Consider the following 24189-nt stretch of genomic DNA (forward strand, 5'->3'; position numbering starts at 1 on the left):
TGGAAAAGGCTGAAGCAACCTGAAATTTGACCGTTCCAATTTGCGGGAGATCAGCTTTATAAGTAGATAACCATGAAGTTCTGGGAAACTATAATTGGATTATCTCTTTCTCAGTTCATGTGTACTAAAATTAATTCACTTACACCACAAATATATGAATGAGTGCTTCTATTAAGCAGAAATTCTGGAAAATGCCAGAATAAACTGAAAACCTGCCCCTTAAAATCTACATTTTGGTGTGTTGCTACTACAGTGAATTCACTTAATTTTTCAGTCAGTTATGCAAACTCCATTCCCAAAAAAGTTCAGACATTTAAATAGTACAAAAAACAATCATAGTTTCCCAAGAAAGTTTGAACATCTCACTGTCCCCTTATTCTTACTGAATGTTCTATTTGTTGCTCACCCTGCATTTGTTTTTCATAGAAAACTGAGTTATGCTTGGAGGAAAATAAGTTTAATTTCTCAAGCCTTGTATTTTTCTATTTCAGCTGCATAACAATAAAGCTTTACTTTATTCTGATGTATATTTCATGTTGATAATTTTGTAAAAGCAAAATCTTCATGATTTTTAAAAATATGTTTAGTACACTACCTTCTCAAAGGTGTAATTTATGCAGTTTCATAGAAAACTGCCTTTCGTGACATATCAGTTAATAAATATTTGAAGACTTAGATTTTAATATTATACTATGGAGATAAAATAATGCATTTGCATCTCAGATAAATATCCTTACGGTAAACCGTCACAAACTCTGAACTTCTCTTATTAATAAACTTCATTGAATCTGTGTTGAAAAGATTTCTTATTTGGAAGACAAAGACTAAAAATTTTAAAAATTGCTTTAAAAATTGTTTTAAAAATTGCTTATTTATGAGATAAAGAGCTTCTGTTCATTGGCTTATTACCCAAGAAAACAGTAACAGCCAGGTCAGGGTCATGGCTGAGGCTGAGGTCTGGAAACTAAATCCAGATTTAGCTGTGGGAAGCAGGTTCCCAAGGACTTGAGCTGCCTCTCAGGGTGCGTATTGACAACGAGCTACAGTCGAACGCCAGAACCAGGCACTCTCATGGAAGAAATGTGTTGTTGAAGTAGCGTCTTCAACAGCAATATAAATGTTCCAGCTTTGACTTGTGTTGGAAGTCTCTGGAGTGCTCTGTTCTTTCTCTTTCTTGTTTGGGCATTATGTGAAGGGTGATGAAGAGTTACTGGTCAAATGCTATGGCATCTGATATACTGCACAAGTCACTTTGCTGGGATGGAAGAAGTAACGCTTAATATTTAGGAAAACATCAAAAGGAATGGAAGGGGACAATTAGTAGCAAATTGTCAGCTTTCTTACAATCCTCATCGTTTTCATCACTCAAAGATAGGAAATGAATGCCAAAGTCTGTCCATTTCACTGTCTCCTAAATTTCCTTTGCTTTTTCAAATTTGCTGCTGACGTATTTATTTCCTTTGAGCAAATGATTCGGAAATTGAAAGGTTGTTGACGTGTGTGTATATCATCTTCTCCTTTTGCTTTCCATGTCAGTCCATGTACAGAGGATCACCGGTTAGTACAACTTTTAGAATCCTTAACCCCAGATTTTTGTAGGTAAAAGAGAACCTGAGTTTGATGCTACTTGGTAACAAACATCAAAGTAAGTGCATCCTCCTGGGCTACTCATCCTTTGATTTCTTTGTCATTCTGTCTCTAAACGTGAAGAATCCCTTTTTGTTTGTTTGTTTGGCATTTTTGTTGTTGTTGTTGGTAGTTTCCTGCATGATGTTATATTTTCCAGATTTACTCTAAAATCAGTCTTACAGTTATTCTTATTGTGTGCACCTAACAAATACACCTGGAGTTGTCACTGAAACCACATGCTTGTTTGTTTGTTTTTTGGCTCAATCTACTGACTCATGTGGAAGACTACCTAGGCATGCCCAAACCTTGGTGATGTCTAATAAATTTCTGATTATGACAATTCAATGAGCTATACTATTCTCGCATGCTACTAGTATGATTTTTCTTTTTAAACAGATTAAATTGGTCAACATTAACTCCACGGATATAGCTGATGGCAGACCCTCAATAGTTCTTGGATTGATATGGACTATTATTCTCTATTTTCAGGTACTGTGATACAGTTTGATTCTTCATTACTCAAAATAGTATCATGAAGGGAGTCATTCACTTGTTGTATCTTTGAGATTGATGCTCAATGTAGCAGAAATAAGAATTTCACAAGTACATTTCTTTTAAATAGCAGGAGGTTATTTTGTCTTCTCCTGTGCAGAGGTGATCTACGTGGTATCTCTGATTCTTAGAGAGTTCCAGCAGAGGTGCCCAGTTTGAAAAATGAAGATTATATGTATCTGTACATGGGGTTAAATTTTTTTTCATTTTTTTGCTGGGATAGAACATTTATAAGTTTCTGTTCAACAAGAGGGGTAGAATTGACTTGCTGTTCCATCCCAAATCACTGTTGTAACCATTGAGTTTTGTCAATGTATTGAATGAGCATGTTTTAGAGGACAGTGTGAGCACGTAAGAGGAACCCTACTCAGAACCTGTAAATCGTACATTTTGCCAAAGATGTTAAAGATATCAACATTAATCACGTCTAATTAGAAAAAAGCTAGACGTGGAACAAAAGCTAAGCTCATTCCTACTGCCGTGTGCACACAGATTGAAGAGCTGACTAGCAATCTGCCACAGCTCCAGTCCTTGTCTGGCAGTGCCTCTTCCGTGGACAGCGTTGTCAGCACAGAGACTGCCAGCCCACCAAGCAAACGCAAGGTGGCCACCAAGCTCCAAGGGAATGCCAAGAAGACCTTACTAAAGTGGGTTCAGTATGCAGCTGGCAAGTAAGTATTAATACTTTGTTTAAATTTGTAACCCTTGGAGCGTGTTTTAGGTTTAGGGTTGATGCCTGGAATTCGTCGCTGGGTACCTGTGCTGGAGATCTGGCTCTGACTCAAGTAATTGAATCCCTGAAACCTATGTGGGAAGTCAGGATTGAGTTCTTGAATATGAATTCAGTATAGCCAAGTACTGGCTGTAATTATGACAACATAACTGTGCATGCTTGGAAAGAAGGGATCCCAAGATTCCACACGACACAGACCAAACCACAGGACCCCGTATGGCCAGTTCAGCTTACTCTGTGGAGGTGGTCTGATTTCATTCTGTTTCTGAATGAATAAGTTTCCATAATGTTTATGTAGCATATTTTCTTCAACTATTGATGGACATCAAGGTTGATTTAATATCTTCATTATTGTGTATTGAAGCACAGTAAATCTGGGTGTAAAGATAACTCTGATATGCCAATTTCATTTTGTTTGTCTAGCTTTCCAGGAACAATATGATCATGTAATAGACCCATTTTCAGATCCCTGAAGACTCTCCTTACCATCCCTCATAGTGATTGTAATAGTTTATAAATTTTAGCATATTTCTATAGAAGGATGTTGTAGGTATTTTATTGCCATTGCATTGAACATATAAGTTGATTTTGGTGGCATGAATATTTTGACATTAATAATTCTACCAATCCACGAACAAGGCAGATTTTTCTTTGATATCATCTATTGTATTTCTTCAATGGTTTTGTAAATTTCATTGTATTTTAGAGATTAGAGTTATGCCAGGGAATTTACATTGTTTGCAGCTACTGTGAATGGAACTGACCGTACAGGTTTTCTCGAAGTCTATGATGGCCTCTGATTTTTCTGTGTTGATCATATCCTACAAATTTACCCAGTTCCATTTTCAGTAGAGTTTCATGTGTGCCCTCTGTAAAGAGTCATGCCATTTCAAACAGGCAGGCTTTGACTCTGTCCTTCCCAGTTTGTGTCACTTTCATTTCCTTCTCTTGCTTTATAGCTGTGCCTAAAACATCCAGAGCTATCTCAAATATGAGCAGTGAGAGTGGCCATCCGTAGTTGCTTCCAAATTTTCCACTGTGTGAAGCTGGCTGTGCGTTTCTCATAGATTGCCTTAGTATGTTGAGGAATGGGCTAACAGTGTATCCATTTTGTTTGTTTTCAAAATTATTGTTTACGTTCATTGATTTTTGGTTTCAGTTTTGTTTGTTCTTTAACTATTTCTAACTTTAAGCCTGCTGTTATTTATTTAAGTCCTTGAAATGCATTGAAACATCCTTTACTTTGAGCTTTTCTAGTTTCTTGATATGGGCACAGATTGCTATGAATTTCGCTGATTACATTGTTTTTGCTGCATCACGTAAGTTTTAAAGCGCTGTGCTGTCAAATTCACTCATTTTCAGGAATTTTTAAATTTCCCTTTTACTTCTTCTATGACCCACTTCTATGTTCATTCTGTAGCATATCATTTCAACTCGATGTACTTGCATGTTTTCTACAATTTCTTGAGTTGTTGGTTTCCAGCTTCTTTCCATAGTGGTCAGAAAATGATACATGGCATGATTTTATTTTTCATGAATTTTCTTGATGCGTGCTTTATGGCTTAATAAAGAATTTATCCTAGAGTATGTTCTGTGCACTAATGAAAGCATTCTGCAACCGTGGAATGAAATGTAGATATCTGTTTTGTTTGGTCCGTGGTATAGTTCAGCTTGACTGTTTTTTGTTGATTTTCTGTCTAGTTTATCTGTCCATTGATAAATGTGAGATGTTGAAGTCCCTTATTATGATTGCATTGGAGTGCATGTCTCCCTTTAGACCCATTAGCAATTGTTTTAAATAGCCAAGCACCCTGGCACTGAGTGCATTTACATTCACTATACTATCTTCTTGCCTAATTGATCACTTCAGCATTGTACAATGGCTTTCTTCATCTCCGTTCATGGTTAGGCATTAAAATCTACTTTTACTGGTATCAGAATGACAACGCACATCCACTCTTCCTGACCATTAGTGTGAGGTATCTTTTTCCATCCTGTCACTTTCAGTCTGTGTGTGTCTTTGCTGGTGAGATGTTATAGGCAAAAAATAGATGGGTCTTGTTTTTTAATCCAATCCATTTTGATTGGAGAGTTTGGGCCATTTGTGTTCAGAGTAGTTATTTAAAGGTCCGGTAGAGTTATTTAAAGGTCCAAGGCAGAGTGAAGGAGAGAATGAGAAAGAGTTCTCCATCCTCTGATCCACTGTGCAAATAGCTGGAACCACTAGTGCTGCATCAGGTTGAGGCACGGTGCACAACTCCTGCCATGTGTCTCACAGGGATTGGTCTAAAGACTGGACCATCCTTTGTTGTTTTCCCAAGTGCACTGGCAAAGAACAGCAATAGAAAGTAGAGCATTTAGGATTCCAACAGAAGCTCTGATGTGGGAACCTGGAGTTGTACTCAATGGCTTGGCCTATGCCAAAGCAGTGGCTTCAACTCTGATTTCATAGGCAGATTATGTTTTTCTGGCTTTCATTTGCTTATAGTCAGAACAAGTGTACATGTAGAAACATTGATGTTACAATGGTGAGTGATAAATGACTACTCTCCATTAGGAGTTTTTTTCCCCATGGTAATTTATTTGTTCTTTTAATTGTGATCAAGATAAATCCTTTCACATAGAAGTTTTAATTTGATTTTTTCTCCTGACATATAAAACTCATTTTATATCTTGTTTTGTGTGTCTAAATTTAACTGGATCTAATTTTCTGTTTCTGCTTATAGTTGTAAATAAATGATTGTTATAAAACATTTAGGCATTACACAGAGTTCATTTATGAACAGCAAAAATGAAGAGAAAAACACTAAGAATATATAATTAATGTTACTGATTTGTGCAATTTAATCGATATTTTAGAATGTCTTAAGAGTTTTCTAATTTGGGATGTGTATTTATTATTCAAGAGCAGTCAGAAAGATTCCTAAAGCAAAGCTCTCTGACTCTTCAGAGTCTGCAGTAGAAATAAAATATTTCTAAATATAAAATAAAATGTTTCAGTAGAAATAAAACATTTCAGCAGCCTAGTGGCTAAAGTCCTTGCCTTGCATGCGCTGGGATCACATATGTGTGCCGGTTCTAATCCTGGTAGCCCTACTTCCCATCCAGCTCCCTGCTTGAGGCATTGGAAAGTGGTTGAGAATGGCCCAAAGCCTTGGAACCCTGCACCCGTGTAGGAGACCCAGAAGAAGCTCTGGCCTCCTAGTTTCAGATTAGCTCAGCTCTGGCCATTGGGGTGACGTGGGAAGTGATTAATTGGACAGAAGATCTTCCTCTGTCTCTCCTCCCCTCTATATCTGAATTTCCAATAAAAAATAAAATAAATCTTTAAAAAATTTCTCCCACCTCACTTGGATACTGATTGCAGCTCTATTGGGCTTTGTCGATCTCTGTTGGAAATAAAAGAAAGGTGCTGGGTTGGAGAACACATATCCTTGTCAAGATGCTGTTGCAATAAGTTTTGTAGCTGTCAGTGTTACTCCACACAGCATTGGATTGTCACAGTATACTCATCATTTTTATATATAATTTAATATTTAAGAATGAGATTTTAAAAATCAGTAACAGGATTTGTAAGTACCATTTTTAAATTGATTTCATCTCCTGTCAGTACATAGTCCAGAAATAACAGCATATAACCTTATACTTGCAAACCTGTTGGTGTCTAAGAACAATTGTATTTTATGATAAATGTTAATATGATACCAAATTAATAAAACTGGACATAATACTACTTACAGTAGTATTAAATGTGTATTACAGGTCAGAAATTCCTGTAAACCAGATAAACTTTATGACTTCATTAAGGATTGTATCTAAATTTTCTTTGTGTTTATATATGCAAAATTCTTGAATGAGAAGTTTGGAATAACACTACGAGTTTTTGAAAATATTAAAAACTGCATTAGACTAATACACAGTGGGTAAACGCACATACATAACACCATCAGTGTTCAGGAAGTTCTTGCACATGTGTGTTATGAAAAAATGCATGGGTTTCAAATATTTTTATACCGAAGCAAATCCATACCAGCTCTTTATAAAATTTCTTTACAACATCTAATTTAATGGAGTAAGAAGGACATCAGTTGAAAAGAGCCATACATTCTTCTGAGATTGAACCAAGTTCATCAAATACATGGTAAAGTTTGGGGGAAGGATGATGAAATTACTCGTGTCTTATGAAAAGCTTATTGGGAGAATGACCTAAATATATCAGAGATTTACAAATGCATAGCTTGTTTTAAGAAAGGAAAGACCTGTTGCTGTAGTCATGTGCATCCTTAGTGAAGGTCATCAGTGACTACTAGGAGGAACAGCACAACGTCATCATTTGTAATCATTCAGTCAGAATTGCATAAACTTTCCACTCTTGGTACCAAAACTGGAATACCTCCAGAAGAGCGGACAGGAGCACAGCTTTCAATGGCAATGTTTAGAAAGTGGGATTGACATCCCGAAACATTTCTGTAAGAACTGTAACATGAGATGAAGCAAAGCCTTGCCAGGATGATCTTGAACATAAAGCACAATCAAACCAGTGGTAGAAAGGGCCCCAGTGCCAGCCCAACGAAATGCTGGCATTGGGGCACTGTGGATTAAGCCTGCTGAGTGTAACACTGCTAACATCAGGGTGCTTGTTGGAGTCCTGGCTGCTCCACTTCCAATCCAGCTTCCTGCAGGTAAGAATAGGGAGGAAACAAAATATAGTCCAAGAAGTTGAACCCCTGCAGCTCGTCTGGGAGATCATGATGAAATTCCTGCTCTGGGATTCAGCCACGCCCAGACCTGACTGGCTGGGGACATTTGGGGAGTGAATTAAATGCAAATGAGGAATCTCACAGTTGCTGTCTCTACTTTCTGAAAAAAAATGAAATAAAAAATAAAAGCTTTAATAAGAAACACATAAAGGACATTTCATTTTCTTGAGAAATTAAAATAAACCAGACTGAATTAACAGGGTCAAATTTCCAGTACTGCTCCTCAGGGAAGAACTCAATAGCTTGTATCATCTCTTGCATAAGTGCCTTGAACTGTGGAGCTTATGGTGAGAAATGAAGTAGATAGAATTTGTTCTTTCTGTTTTCATGAACTTTTCGGAGTACCTTACAAATGCATGTATGCAAATATTTTGGTAATAAATACAGAAGAAAGAAAATATACTGAACGCTTTGAGTTATTTCAACGTAGTAAATGCTCAGGAAATATTATATTTTTTCTTTTTGAAAAAGGCTTTAGCAAATGAATTTAAGAAAATCAGAAAATATCTAATCACACATTGACTATTAGGTAGTAGCTGTTCCATTTACATCCTATTGTAATTGTTCGAAAGCTCATTTAAAGGGAATTCAGGGGACAAGAATTTTTAATAATAAGGTGTATGCAAAAGGAAGATTAGGATAAGGTAGATATGATATATAATTGAATAGAAAATAAGGGCAAATTAACAATGCAGTTGAATTCCAATGCTGGTAAGAATTGCATGTGAAATTAGAGATGCTGAAAAACTGTTTCAAAATTGTTTTGTATTTATTGGAATCTTATGAAGTTATTTTTTGAAATACTCATCTTTGAAGCCAGTGATGAAGTCCAATGCTACCTTTTTTAGCACAATATACTGTAGGCCAACTGAATGCATATTGGTAGAAATATTTTAAAGTGAACCTGAAGTTAGCTAAGAGAAATTTTGAAAACTTACCAATTAAATTCATTCTGTTAGTCAGGATGTGTTTTTAATGAAAAATTGGAAAATCTAGCAAAAAAACCCCTTTCTTTTTAAATCAGTGATTGTACAGTTACTAGGACTAAATCTTTCAGAATAAGCTGAGAGATCACCAGCTCTGTTGCGTTTACTTAGTTCAATAGTCCTATTGATACTCTCCACCTACTCAGGACTGCCATGGAGCTCAGAAAAAACATGCCAGTTCTTCGTGCGGAGCTGCTGTTCTCACTGATGAGTTCTACAAGAAAAAACTCCCTCATGATCGCATTGCATTTCTGTGCCCAGTTTGAATCCTAGTCTAAATTTTAAGTGGTTTAGAACCAATCAAATCCACCAACAGCTCTACCACCAAGACACAGTCCTCACAGTAATTAAAAAATGGATGAAAAAAAATCACATTTGATGGATGAGATAATTGGAATTACTGTCTGGACTGATGAGGGTGATAGGGTACTTAATGGCCACTTTAGATCCATAATCACATGCATTTAAATTTGTATATTCTAATGTGTTTACTCTAATTCAGCTGCACTAGTAGCCATCAAAGACTGAAAAATCTAGTATTTGTATAGGAAACACTAGAACAGAACTAAATTTGTGATCTTATTACACTGAGTTTTGTTCTCTTAAAGACAGAATTGATATAGCTAACTCTACGTTGTTGATGAAAAGCAGTGGGTTTTGCGTGAAGCATGAAGCAGAGCTTATGTATAGTGAGAATGTGACATGATTGTGTGTGTGTTTGTGTTTCCACATAAAGGCAGGCTGGATTGGAAGTGAAGGACTTTGGAAGGAGTTGGAGGAGTGGAGTTGCCTTTCATTCCGTCATTCATGCAATCCGGCCGGAACTGGTGGACCTGGAGAAAGTTCGAGGTCGATCTAACCGTGAAAATCTGGAGGAAGCATTCACCATTGCTGAAGTCCAACTGGGAATCCCCAGGCTGCTAGAACCCGAAGGTATCTGAAATAGCCAGGGGTAGTTGTATATTCTTAACGCATTGGACTTGGGTGTCCTATCTCAAGCCAGAAATAATGCACTTCATGTACTATTACTCCAGATATAATAACTAAATTTGTATAAAGGGGCATGGTTGTGGAATGGTGGGTGTAACCACCACCCGGAATGCTGGCATTCTGTATGGGAGCCAGATCACTTCCCAGCTTCTCCATTTGCAATCCAGTGGCCTGCTAATGGCATGGGAAGATGGTCCAGGTGCTTGGGCCTTCACCACCCACGACAGAGACGTGAAGGAAGTGCCTCACTTTGTCCTAGTGCCACACTGGCTGTTGCAGGCACTTGGGGAGTAAACCAAAAAACGGAAGATTTCTGTCTCCTCTCTGTGTAACTCTTTCAAGTAAATAAAGATTTAACAAAGACATTTGTGTAAGTGTCTTTGTTAAACCTTTGCTGATTTTGCAGTAAATACATACTTCAAAACCACAATGACTGAGATGTTTTCAGATTGTCTGCCTATCAGAGTGCCTCACTGTTCAAGGGACGGTGGTATATGCAGTGACTGCTCCCAGTGAAGAGCTGTCTTAGGAATTGAACCTAAGCCCCACATTTACTTCCACAGCAGAATTTGCGGGGCACAATGAACGAATAATTCGCATTTTGATAGATATTGTTCATGTGTTACTCAGCATCAAGTCTGCAAGCAGTTTTATACCACTCACCCAAATTCTAGAATTTAGCTCTTATTTGTGCTTGATAACTCAACAGAGTGCTCGAATCATGGTGCAGGGCCTGACACCTGTCGGCTTAATGTTGGAATTACTCAAATGACACATGTGCTACTTGAAATCTGTTAAAATGTCTCACCTTTTTAGATCTAGCCTATTAACAAGTCTAAATGTTTCTTTCACAAATTCTTTTTTCTTCATTTAGGACAGTGTTTGCAGGCAAATTTGCTACATTTCAAAGTGTGTATCAGTGAAACACTCTTTGTGCTGGTTATTTTATTACATCTTATTTTATTTTTTTTCTAGATGTGGATGTGGATAAACCTGATGAGAAGTCCATCATGACCTACGTTGCCCAGTTTCTGAAACATTACCCCGACATCTACAGTGCAGGCACTGAGGGACTGGAGGATGAGGTTGGTCTTTGTTTATGTCAAGTATTGGTAGTGCACTCAAAGTCACTCAGATTTTAATTGTACTATTTTTAATATATGAAACTGATCAGTTTTTATATTAACCAAGTAAGGACTAGCTATCTTCAAATGGGGAAGAAATAGTTCGATATTTCTTTAAAAACACTGAGTACATTTTAGACGTATGATGTTGATTAATGTTGAAGATTGTAGCAGTGTTGAGAACTCCATCACAGTGTTTTGAGAGCTGAAATAACTTCACATCCATCACATTGGTGCACGTTAAATCCCTTAGCTTTGTGTGACTTAATGAAATCAAATTTTGACTTTCAGATTGTATTGGATACATTCACACTGACTAGCATTGTGACACAATTTGTAAAGTTATTATTATTGATGCTGGTTAAAATTTCCAACTTTTAACAGTGGTCAAATGACATATACATTATTGTAACTTTCTTAAACTTTGGGACAAATGAAAAGAGGCATTATCTGACATTCTAGAGACTAAATCTGCAAAAAAAACGGATGATTTTTCTTAACATCCAATTAGAATAGGATAATGTTGGTTTTCAGTATTTTGCTGTGTCTATGTCTACACACAAAATATATGAAAAAAAGAATCTTAGTACTCATATGATTTCACAGTCACCTTTTAAAGTTAACATTGAAAAGAACCATGTAGGTCATCATATGTATGCACAATAATTTATCCAACATTAATGAATGGAAATTTCTGATTTTTTCCTACTGCAATTTTTTAATAAAGAATCTGTGATAAGCCCTCTTTGAGTGGATTTCTCAGGTCAATGGATATGTGATATTTTTGTGCTTTTGAAATGTTTCACAGCTTCCTCCGTAGAAGGTCCCCATTTACATTTCCACCTGGTAACCAGGATGTCTTTTTTCCTGGTGTGTTCTCCAAATACTGTTCAGTTGTATTTGCTTTTAATTGTTGAGAGAGGAATTGATGGCTGAACGTAAATGATCTATATGGCAACATGACAACCCAACCAATATGAAATGGACTTTTTGGGCTGCGTGAAGCACTGTTTCTTCAGTGCTCCGATCTCAACTGGAGTTTCCAGCGTAGAAAGAAATTATGAGGAAGGGCAAGAAAAACAAAATATTGTAAAATGTGCTCCCTAAGTAAGTTTAGAAAAAGATCTATGGAAGGAAAAATCTCAGGAGAACCACACTAATGGATAGACACTAAGGATTTACAGAGCAGGAAGGTGAAGGCAGTGGTGGCCCTGAGTCCCTTGGGTAAGTTAATTTGACAGAGCGCTGTTGGTCCCTTAAGGTCATAGTGTCAGAAATTCCTTTTTGTTGCCATGAAAGTGACACACCCACACTCAGCCTATTACATGGTTGTAAGAAGCACTGTAAAAGCAAAAGTAAGTTTGCAAAGGCCAGCAGAGACGGGTATGAACATTTTGGAGTCATTTGGAGTTTTCTGGATTTTGAGAATGTATTTGGTCAGAGATTTTTTTTTGCATAAATAGCAAATTATCAAAAGTCACATTGGATTTCCCCCATATTGAGAAAATGAGATTTCCATCTGTGTCTTACATAGAGAGTCTTCAAATTGCTGAACTGGAATTGTAACTGATTTGGTTTCTGAGGTTTTACTGTTTTAGTTGCCCTGATATTGACCAATGGAAAGTAAATCTTGTGGTGGGCAACTTGTGAGAGATAGGAGAGGCTTTAGGTGGTGGCCATGAGCATCGGTTTAGTGGAAAACATCTCAGATACGTGGAACAAGCCATTCCCGATGTAAGCTTGTTGATTCACTTCACTAAAGATACTTTACCGTTAGCTGCCTGAAAAATAAATTCTGACCATTTTATGCAAATTTTGCATATCCTTTTCCAAAGAGGATTTTAATTTTTTTTTTGTTCTCTAAACAAATAGTTTTGTAAAACGTGTATTACACGTGCTGCCATTTTCCGTGGTATTTGTATAAAAAGCATAAGCACCTAAAACTCTTTGTTAGTGTAAATTTTTTATGATGCATAATTTATATTTTCTGCATGCAATTTAATACTCACCGAATACTGACGAGCAAAGTATGAGGATTTTACAGCCTAGGTGGATTCCGAGTGACTGGAACATCTGAACATGTTCCAGTAAATCTCTCACTCGTGTTGTAAAAATGTGGCATGAATACAGACATCCGTTTTGTGAACTTGATTTCTGTATCACCTTTATGAGTTTATTTAAATAGTTTATGGACACCTTTGTAAATGTAACTTTTTGAACTGGACATGGATATTATCATCCCTTCTTAACTTCAGCCAATCCAATTGATAAGCTTGTTTGCTTATGATGATCATAACATAATTAGTACTCAGTTAAATAAATAAAATGTACCTATTGGCTTATCTCTTTCACATATTAAACTTTGCCTTTTTTAAAAAAAGATTTATTCATTTTTGTTGGAAAGTCAGATATACAGAGAGGAGGAGAGACAGTGAGGAAGATCTTCCATCTGATGATTCACTCCCAAAGTGACCGCAATGGCTGGAGCTGAGCTGATCCAAAGGCAGGAGCGAGGAGCCTCCTCCAGGTCTCCCATATGGGTGCAGGATCCCAAAGTTTTGGGCTGTGCTCGACTGCTTTCCTACACCACAAGCAGGGGACTGGATGGGAAGCTGGGCTGCCGGGATACAAACTGGCACCTATATGGGATCCTGACACGCTCAAGGCGAGGACTTTAGCCAATAGGCTACCGTGCTGGGCCCTGTCTTGTTTTTTTAATCCTTGCATTTTTATATTGCACAACATAGTCTTAATTTAGCTAGAAAAAAATGTATGTGTTAGTATTTTGGAAGGAAAAAAAATTAGAGTCCAAAGTATCTCCTTTTTAAAAATCCAAATATTTTGATATGTTTAATGCTAATTCAATCAAGACAGATTTATAAAATATGTATATATAGTCACGTATGGCTATTTAAAATTAAAATTGAAATATCATTTGCTAGGTAACTTTGTTGCCTTATTGGAATGGAACATTTTTATATTTTCAAAATCAATGATAGAATCCTGAATAATTATATCCTTAAAATTATTATGTGTTTATCTCTAGATAGTTGCCCCTAATTTTTCTTATGTTTATATGATCTTAATCTTTGATTTATGTTATATATCTATATATTATCTCTCACGTTGTTAGGAAATATTTCCAAGTTTTTCATCTTTTGCAAATTGTATCCATATATTTAAGGTAAGATTTAAATGATGGAATAATGGCCTGTTTAAAAAGCATCTGGCATTCTGTAGCCTGTTAGCAATTTCTTTGCATGCATTTATCTTTATGTATTTCTTTTAATGCTTTAATCATGTTTGTCTTTTTCTAACATAAGAGATAACATACATCTGTTTTTAAGGGTTAGTGGCAATTTGAGCCACTCTCATGGATTTACTTACTAATCTCTAATTGTAAGATGTTATCAATTTATTTTTAATAACATATAATATCACTAATGGGCAAAATTAACCATTAATTATGTTTATTTAAGTGTAAGATGGAAAATAAAAAGCAAAATGAGAGAATTATTGTTGTGTCTTTAAATAGTAGGTGGGAAATCATTTTAGAATGTTGGTCTTCATTTAGCTTCTCAATCTTCATTTCTTGATACCTCCTCCATTTCATTATTGGATTACATGGTTTAGTTATGGTCATGATGTAATTGGTGCTCAGAGATATTTTTAGAATGAATGTTTACAAATTTTTCTACCCAAGCAAATTAAGTGCTTATCCAAATTAAGTGCTTTTCTATCCTTCTTTATGTTCCTTTTAGGTGTGAGGTAAAAAATATATTGATATAGTAGACTTTATGCTAACATTAGAATACAAAATCAGAAATAACTTCATATAAAATATTGAGTTTGTATGATGTACAAATTTATGCAGAAACATGGTACAATAAATTAAATCTATTACTGAGCATGAGAGAAAAGGAGAGAGAGGAAGAGGGAGAGAATGTTGGCCACTTAGACGTCTGAAGGTTAGCAGGTGTTCTGTAGGCACGTATATTTCATGTATATTTCATGTCTGCTGAATGCGTGTGAAAATGACCGTTGAAAGGCATCTAGATGGATGGGTTCGGGAGCTCTGAGGGTTGTTTTGTAGTTTATTTCTCTTAGGAAAGCAGAATATTTGATAATAAACAGCTCCATCATTCTTTTGCAATTGGCTAGAAAATTTTCTACTACCAGAAAGGGTTGTTTATTAAAATCACTCAAAAATATTTTAAGATTTAATCATTTATTTGTAATGCAGATCATGGTGAGGACACAGGAGGCAGAGAGAGGGAGAGGCAGAGGGCAGGAGAGAGATTCTTTCTGCTTGTCTGTTATTCAAAGGGCAACAGGCAGGGTGGAGCCAGGCCAAATCCACAAACAGGAACTCCATGTGGGTCTCCAGCATGGATAGCAGTGGCCCAAATACGTAGGCTGTCTTTTGCCACCTTTACAGGCACATGAGTAGGGCTCTAGATGCCAAGCATGGGAACCAGGGCCTTAACTACCACCTGTTATGGGAAGCTGGCATCTCGAGCAGTGGCTTAACACACTATTTACAGTACTTATCCCCCTAATAAAATTATTTCAAAAATACAATCTTTCCTTCTTAGATGACCTTTTTATTGTTATTTTTGATGATAATGGTTTTATAGGTAATAGTTTCCCCTTTCCACCTCACTTTTTTTTTTAAAGATTTATTCATTTTATTACAGCCAGATATACACAGAGGAGGAGAGACAGACAGGAAGATCTTCCGTCCGATGATCCACTTCCCCGATCCGAAGCCGGGAACCTGGAACTCTTCTGGGTCTCCCACGCGGGTGCAGGGTCCCAATGCATTAGGCTGTCCTCAACTGCTTTCCCAGTCCACAAGCAGGGAGCTGGATGGGAAGTGGAGCTGCCAGGATTAGAACCGGCGCCCATATGGGATCCTGGGGCTTTCAAGGCAAGGACTTTAGCCGCTAGGCCACGCTGCCGGGCCCATCCACCTCACTTTCCTTACTGTCCATTCCCTTCCTCACCATTTCTTCACGTATTATTACAGTAATATAGTCCTTTAGCGATACAACATTCTGCTACTTAAGTGCATCCTGGCTTGTAGCTATAAGCAATGTTAAAAAAATTTAGTATCAAGTTATCAAGTTATATGTAACAATTTCATTGGGAATCCTTCTTTTATTCAGCAGTAGAGACACATACTGCAATGTATCTTCCCTTCCTGGTATGCTAATCTCCATTGTAGAGTTCATCCATGAGAATATATGTATATACATATTTACCTGCATATCTATTATTTTGTATTTTGCCTTCTATCAGAGAGAACATATGATATTTGTCCTTTGGGGATTGAGTTATTTCTCTGAGTGCGATGGTCTCCAGGTAGGACCATCTAACTGCAAATGGTAGAGTTTGATTCTTTTTAATGACTGAGTAGTATTCCATGGAGTACATGTACCACCTAGATGAGCTTTTGTGAAGTCATTTGAATTGGCCACAAGGAGTTCCTCATAGTGACAGGCAGTAATGAGAAATCTGTCGGGGAGACTCAACAGTGAGTCAGTCCCACGGTCGGAGAGCTACTGGTGATATTCACATTGATCTCTGGTGCTTTAAGGGTAGACTGGGAGCATCTTCAGAGCTCTTGAAAATCTGCTAAGTGTGCTATGAAAATCAAATAGTGTTGACCCTGTGCCTTTGTTACTTTACTCCAGAAGAGTCATGGGTAGGGTGTTGTAGCACATCCAGTTAAACCACCACATCGCGTGTGTGCACTGGTTTGAAATCCAACTACTCCACTTGCAGTTGAGCTCCCTGCAGATGTGGCTGGGAAAGCAGCATCAGATGACCCAGTGCTTGAGTCCCTGCCAGTCCTGTGGGAAATATGAATAGAGCTGTGGTCATCTGGGGAGGAGGGGTGAACACCTCTGTGTCTTCCTGACTCTCCTTTTTCTCCGTAACTCTGTCATTGAAATAATATGTTGAAAAGTAAAAACCCACAAGTTCCACTTCCATTCCTTTCTCTTACTGTATTCTCAAGTAATCATTATTCTATTCAGTGCTTCTGAGCATCCCACAGTGTTAGATTAGAGCCAAAAAGACCTACATGCAGTTTATAACATGGAGAATAAAGAAGAAATTTCATGGCACATATTACCCCAGTAGCACGGTGAGAAACAACTGAGAATTTGTAGTTGTAAACTGTTTTCAAGTGCCACAAATCTGTAAAACACATGCATGATTACTCGAGCATTGTTAGGATATATGATCTTAAAAAAATCCCAGGCCATCTTATGCCAGTGCTGTGATGGCTCCTGCTTTGTTTGTGGAAATCAGAATGCCAGTCCCACTTCTGTATTCTCATTTTGGGACATGATGGCTGCATGCACTCATCTAGAAATTTGGTAAGGCTCTTACAGGGATCATGTGTCCAGGGTATAGAACACCACATTGGAAAGACAAATTTTTTTTCTGTCAACATCACACTTATTGGAATGCTAAATACTAGCTCCTTGAATTTAGTCAAAATTAATTCCATCTAGTACAAATTGCCGTCACTGGTGGCCGTGGGTTAGGAAGCAACTCACGGATGGCTGTTTCCACTCTACCTGTTATTCTCTCTACGTGTATTTCCTGTTGATCATTTCTTGTTTGCTAAATTGCCACATAAGGGGGAAGATAGAAGTAGATAATTTTAACATTCAACAATGCAATTAAGCTATTTTTTTTCTGTAATTATCATTTGCTTCTGACTCTCCAAAGGAATGAGGAAAAGAAAAAGATTCAGAAACATCAGGACTTGTTGATTATAAGATCACTCAAATATTAAGCAGTTAAATAAATGTGCAGTTATTAATGAAATTGCAATGTCTTCTGGTTTCCAGAGAGAAGACAGACTGATTTTGAAGGAAATGAAGGTGTGGATAGAACAATTTGAAAGAGACTTGACAAGAGCACAGATGGCAGAATCGAATCTGCAGGATAAGTATCAGGTAATGCACGGAAAAGACTTCAATTTTCAAAATATGTTCATGAGTAAAATTGATATGTCAGTTAATTGATGCTTGGTCTTTGAAATTACATTGAGGAAAATCTTTTAAGCACCGCGCATCATCTTAGGTTTGAATGTGACTTAGTAACTGCTTTTCTTTCGGCATAGACCTGTCAGGTCACACTGTATGGAGCGCTGAGCTTGATGGATTTTCCAGCATACGAATGACTCAGAAAGCAAATGCAAATTCCTTGTTTTCTGGAACTCATGTTCTTTTGATAGTGTTCGCCTGGAAAGGACAAGGTTCGGTCAAGTTACAGATGACTGCAAAAACCACTGGATGTATTGAAGTTTTGGCAAGATGAATTATTTGGAGTGAGCCTGGGAAGATGTTTCTTTTCTGACTTGCTGATTCAACACTAGTGTGGTCAGGCTGAAGTGAGAGTGTATCCTTCAGTCTCATTCAGCTCTCACTAATTCAATTTCTGCTTTCAGTATCCACTTCCAAAATAGGTTTTTCAACAGGCCTTTCCTTATACATTGCAATGATTTATACATAATATTTTAGTCACTGTTTGCCACAGAAGGGGTGCAACGAGTAAGACATTCAATTCAGCAGACAATAACAGGTTATCTATAGTATTAGTGTATATGAAGTAATCGTATCTATAACATATTCCCAAATTATCATGGGTGATAATATTTATTAAGCAGAGCAGAGCAATAAATACATACTTATTATGCATGTACTCAATTGCTTTGAAACTCAAAGGTGATTTTTTTTACCCAAATTAAAAATTTCTGGGATGAGTTCCATGAAAATAAAAATGAGCAAGCCAGCAAACTGGAAATAGAAATGCAAGAATAAAATGAGTGTATTTATTCCTTGGGGAATTTTAATTTTGCCTAAAGTTATAAAAAAAAAATCAATGCAAAGGTTATTTGCAAAGATGTAATTAAATGAGGGTAAGCAAAGGATTAAAACATTGTAAAATAAAAATACTTTTCTGGTCCAGAGTGGTCACTGTTCTCTTCAAAATGGGCCTGGAGACTGTCCCATCTGAAATTCAAATATTGGACACACTGCCTTTCCTCTGCATTAGGTTGTCGGCATATTTCAAGTAATCAGTAACATTGCATTTTCCAGGTTTTTCATGCAGAAAATTCTTTGGAATAAAATTAAAAAGTAATTTTGTTTGGGTTGTTTGAAAATTTTATACAAAAAGGATATGAAAGGATAATGTTTGTAAATGTTTGCTCGCTATCACCCCCTAGTGTTCTTCATGTGAATGTGCATGTTCATTTTGATGTGTTATCTGCCGGGTTCTATGGAGCTGTTATGTTCTAATACATACTTGCCAGTATTTTAAATTCATATTTGAAATTTGAGTCACATTTTAGAATACAATAACTTAATATGAAAGGTAGAGCCTTGATTGGTTTTTAATGTTGCTATGATTATGTTTGCATAATATAAATCTGAACATATTTTATCGTACAAAATGATAGAAAACTAAAGGAAAGGTTATCATGTAAATGAGTTCTGCTAAAGTAAACTTATTTTCCCTGGATTTCTTAAGCATAAATTGAAGTATTTTTCAAATATATTTATTTGCCCACAAGAGCAGGAACTGGGCTAGCCAGAATCCAGGCGCCTAGCACTGGTCTGTATCTCTCACATGGATGCAAGACCCAAGTGCGTAAGCCATGGTCTGCTGCTCCTCGGAGTCCTCACTAGCAGAAAGCCAGAATCAGGAATACAGCAGGGAGTCCAGTATAGGCGCCCTGATGAGGGGTATGGGTGTCCCAGTAACTATCATCATCACCATGGCAAACATCTACCCCAAATGTAGTCATCTCCAATTCGGGTTGTTTTCATTCCTGTAAGTTATTTGGTAGTTTGCAATAAGTTAACTACTGTGAATGTCATTAGAAATGTGTACCCTTGTTTATTGTTTTCCAACAAACATGCACTGGCATATAAAGTATTTAACCTGAAATGAGAAACCCTGTGTGTGGGCCTGCGCTGCATTTCTTGTCCTCGCTGAGTCACTTCTGGGCTTCAAAATAGCAGCACATATCTGTGTTGGAGTGAACCAGAGAGGACACGAAGTCAGAAATGCTTAACACGCAGTCAGTCTGCTATGCAGAGCCTGATGAGTCCTCGTGGCCGTCGTATCCTGATTGCCTTTAGTCTTATCAACAGCACATATTTAGTGTTATCCAAATATAGAGGATTGTTGTTCAGGAAACGTGGTTTCCATTGTGTTTGCTTTGTTTTGACTCATCGCCATATTGTTGCTGCTTTTCCTCTTTTAGTCATTTAAGCACTTCAGGGTTCAGTATGAAATGAAAAGGAAGCAGATTGAGCCTTTAATACAGCCATTACACAGAGATGGCAAGTTGTCACTTGACCAAGCATTGGTGAAACAATCCTGGGACAGAGTGTCCTCCAGGGTAAGTTCTCCTGCAATTAATTTCATTAGATCTTGCGTAATTTAGTCAAGCACACTATTTGTCATCTTTTTTTGTTTGTTTTTACATGGTTGTATTGCATCAGAACCTAAGGCCCGTGTTTGGGATTGCAAAGGCTTTATTTGGTGGATAATCTTTGTCCTTTTGTTGAAGTTTTTCTGTAAAATAATGGTAGGGCTTGGCTAGGCAGCCATTTTCATTCTAAGCCTGTATATAATACCTGCTGTTGTACCAGAGTTGGGAATATCTGGACTGGAGAGCCACTGGGTCAATAAAATCATCCGTGCTGGCTCTGCCAATATAACATCAGACCGGACTCTAAATTCAATACATCTATGGCAATGCAATTTGTAAGTTGATACTTTAGTATAGCCCATGAATGCTATGATACATTTCCAAATGTTTCTGGATAGAAAAAGAAGTGGAAAATACATTGAACTCCTGCAGGACCATGTGGTTTGTTCTCAGTTTACTCGCCTTGATGCTGAGTTGCTTGGCAGAGAGAAATCTTGGCTTGAATCGCCTCATATTCTCTAACCAAGTTTCATCAACAGTCAACAATCTTTGTTTTAATTTATTTTATTATTTCATGATCCAGGTCTGTAAACTTTGGGATTTCCTTTCCCCCACTTCTCAAATCCCTTCCTCTATTTCCCCTGTATCATTACAATAGTATAGGCCTCCGTAAACAGTCATAAATCCATCATTCTGCTATTTAAATGTATCCTAACATTGTAGGTATGGACAAGGCAGAGAGTCCAGCATCCTGTTGTTAAGATGCAGTTAATGGGCCCGGCGGCGTGGCCTAGCGCCTAAAGTCCTCGCCTTGAACGCACCGGGATCCCATATGGGCGCCGGTTCTAATCCCGGCAGCTCCACTTCCCATCCAGCTCCCTGCTTGTGGCCTGGGAAGGCAGTTGAGGATAGCCCAATGCATTGGGACCCTGCACCCGCATTGGAGAACTGGAGGAGGTTCCTGGCTTCGGATCGGCGCGCACTGGCCCGTTGTGGCTCACTTGGGGAGTGAATCATTGGATGGAAGATCTTCCTCTCTGTCTCTGCTCCTCTCTATATATCTGACTTTGTAATAAAAATAATAAATCTTTTTAAAAAAAGATGCAGTTAATGGTTTCGTTGGGAGCTCTTTGATCTGAAAGTAGAGATGCATACTGCGTTGTGTCTTCACATCTGGATAGGATAGTCTCTATTATACAGTTATTATGCATCGCCTTAAATGAAAAGCCACAAAACAAAATCAACAACAGGAACAAAACAGATTTACAACACCATGAAGTTAAATAACATGCTACTGGATATGATAGTCCCTATTCCACAGTTACTGTACATCCCCTTAAATGAAAAGCCACAAAGCAAAATCAATAATAGGAAGAAAAACAGAAAGTTTACAACATGAAGTTATTCATTTCTTTAGTGATGGGTCATACAGTAGCATCATTTCTTTCAAGAAACATTTTGATCTTCTTTTCTGCAATAACACATTTGTCATTCAATAGCATGTTATGTACATTTGTGTCAGGATACACTTCAACAGCAGAATGATGGACTCATGGTTGTTTATGGAGGACTGTACTATTGTAATATGGGGCAAATCAGGGGGTGGGGGAGGCATTTTGGGCATGGGAGAAGGGAAATCCCAAGGTCTACGGAAATGGATTATAAAATAATAGACTAATATAAACAGTTAAAAATCCCAAAGCTTTCACATATAGCTTTATATTTCCTAATTTGTGCATTTTCTTCTGTCTGGTCATGAACCCAAAGGAAACCTTTTCATTTTCTTTCACATTCATAATTTTCATGGTGAAGGCCAAAACTTGCAATCCCTGGACTCCCTGATATAAGGCAACCTTCATGGAAACAGATATATCAATAAACAAGTATACGTATACTCTCATAAACAAGCTATTTAAACAACGAATACTAGAGTGCTGGAAAACGAGGAAGCAAGGCAGTATGCATCTCTACTCCTTAGCAGAAAGAGGAGCCCCAGTTCATCCATCGTGACAGTTTGGTACTAGATTCTCTTCCATCTACACCTGTAATATCATGAATCACATAGAATGTTGGAATTGTGACTATAGCTGAACTACAAAATTGTAAAAATATAGGGGAAAATGGGGGGTGGGTTAGATGGGGAGCGAGTAAAGGGATGGAAAGGGGGGAACGCTATTCCTACAAAACTGTATCATGAAAAAATAAATACAAATAATTCCAATTTGCTGAACTTGTTCTGATAATGTAGGTGGTTTCAATGGGATTCTATTCTGATACACATCTGCTAGTGTCAAACCACTGCATCCTCTGAGTGTGTCTGCAAACCCAGTCCTCCTCTCCCAGCAAAGATCACATTAAAAATCAGTGGTCATACCTTTCCCATAAGAAAAGCACTTAGGCTTTCAGTAATATCATTTTGCATTGGTCAGCTCTTGATACAATTAAATACCTGAGGAAAGTAACTTTATGAAAGACAGAGGTTTGGTTTGGTTCAGATTTCTGGGGTCCACAGTCCAAGGTCAGGTAGATCAGTCTCCCATGAGGGTGTTCTTACTGTCAGATTCCCAAAATATCCTAGGGAATAATGTGGAAAAGGAAAAGTAGCACACGTGGCTGTGTTTATGTAGTCTCATGTGAAATTGCCTGGATGTAACCATGGGCTTCCACCCTGAGCACCTAAAATAATCTGATCAGTTCTCACCACCTCTAATCACCATTGTGAAATTAAGTATCTATGTTCTCAGAACTATTTATAGGACATTAGGGACTAAACTCCAAGGTTTAACTTTTTTTTTTCTCCCCATCCCCAAGGCAGCAGATTTAGATCACAGATATTTTCATTCATGGGGTTTATTAAATTAGTTTGAAACTGTAAACTTTAAGCCGGTATGTCTTTAACTTCATTTATGGAAGTTTTAGGGTTAATTTTCTGTATCAACTTTGTTTTTACAATTCGTTTTCAGCTCTTCGATTGGCATACACAGCTTGATAAAGCCCTTCCTGCCCCCCTGGGCACCATAGGTGCTTGGCTATACAGGGCAGAGGTAGCCCTGAGAGAGGAAATTGCTGTTCAGCAGTTTCATGAAGAAACAGCAAACACGATACAGCGCAAACTTGAGCAACATAAGGTAAAAATGCCATCCTAAGAGCCCTAGTGTGGTCTGAGCAGTTGTCAGAACCTGAACCAGTGGGGACCTCCCAAACATGCCTTGCTAGCTATTCCGAGATGTTGTATTTTCTAGAAGTTGTCTAATTTGTATTTTCCTTTTGTGAAATTATTAATGATGACGCCTTCAAATGTATATTTCCTGTATTATTTACCATTAGTTTGTGATGATTTTCTCTGACACTTTATTTTTTCATAGTAATATAATGTTGAGAGTAGCTTCAATATAGCTCATAGATACAATTCTTATAATGCCTCTTTGCCTCCCCCACTCACTCCCTCCTCCCCTCTCCTTTTCTTTTAAGAAAAATATTTATTTCATTTTTACATGAAAGGCAGAGTTACAGCGAGAAGGAGAGACAGAGGGAGGGTCCTTCATCCACTGGTTCACTTCCCAACTGGCTGCAATGGTCAGAGCTGCGTGGTCTTTGCACTGCTTTCTCATGCCATAAGCAGAGACCTGGGCCAGAAGCCAGCACCCATATGGGCTACCGATGCAGCAGATGGAGGGTTAGCTTGTTAGGCCATGGCCCTGGTGCCCGTACCCCTTTCTATCTCCATTTCTTTCTTTTTGACACCTGTACGTATCTTCCTTGCTTTATTGCTCAAAGGTGTGCCACAGGGAGCATGCATTTACATTAAGAATGTGGCTGGCGACTGGTGATTGGCTTCAGACCTCTTCTGTGACTCCGTGCTCAAAGGAGAGCTGGCAGAAGCTGTCCTGCCCTGCCCCTGTGGAGCAGGGGTGAGGTTGCAGGAAGCAGTGATTTTAGGTTTTGATGGCCA

The 24189-nt window shown here is 37.7% G+C and overlaps 1 protein-coding gene across 1 annotated transcript in view; it reads left to right on the forward strand.

Annotated features, from left to right (window-relative positions):
• The window catches only part of SYNE1 (spectrin repeat containing nuclear envelope protein 1), a 465933-nt gene that overhangs the window by 103086 nt on the left and 338658 nt on the right, over positions 1-24189 (forward strand). Inside the window, exons 6-13 of the mRNA XM_058663996.1 lie at positions 2026-2118; positions 2674-2852; positions 9397-9593; positions 10626-10735; positions 13908-13958; positions 17641-17748; positions 20067-20204; positions 23201-23365. Coding sequence (XP_058519979.1) covers positions 2026-2118; positions 2674-2852; positions 9397-9593; positions 10626-10735; positions 13908-13958; positions 17641-17748; positions 20067-20204; positions 23201-23365 — 1041 coding nt within the window. The remainder of the gene's footprint in view (positions 1-2025; positions 2119-2673; positions 2853-9396; positions 9594-10625; positions 10736-13907; positions 13959-17640; positions 17749-20066; positions 20205-23200; positions 23366-24189) is intronic.

This window comes from Ochotona princeps, chromosome 1 (assembly GCF_030435755.1).
Source record: "Ochotona princeps isolate mOchPri1 chromosome 1, mOchPri1.hap1, whole genome shotgun sequence".
In the NCBI taxonomy this organism is placed as follows: Eukaryota; Metazoa; Chordata; class Mammalia; order Lagomorpha; family Ochotonidae; genus Ochotona; species Ochotona princeps.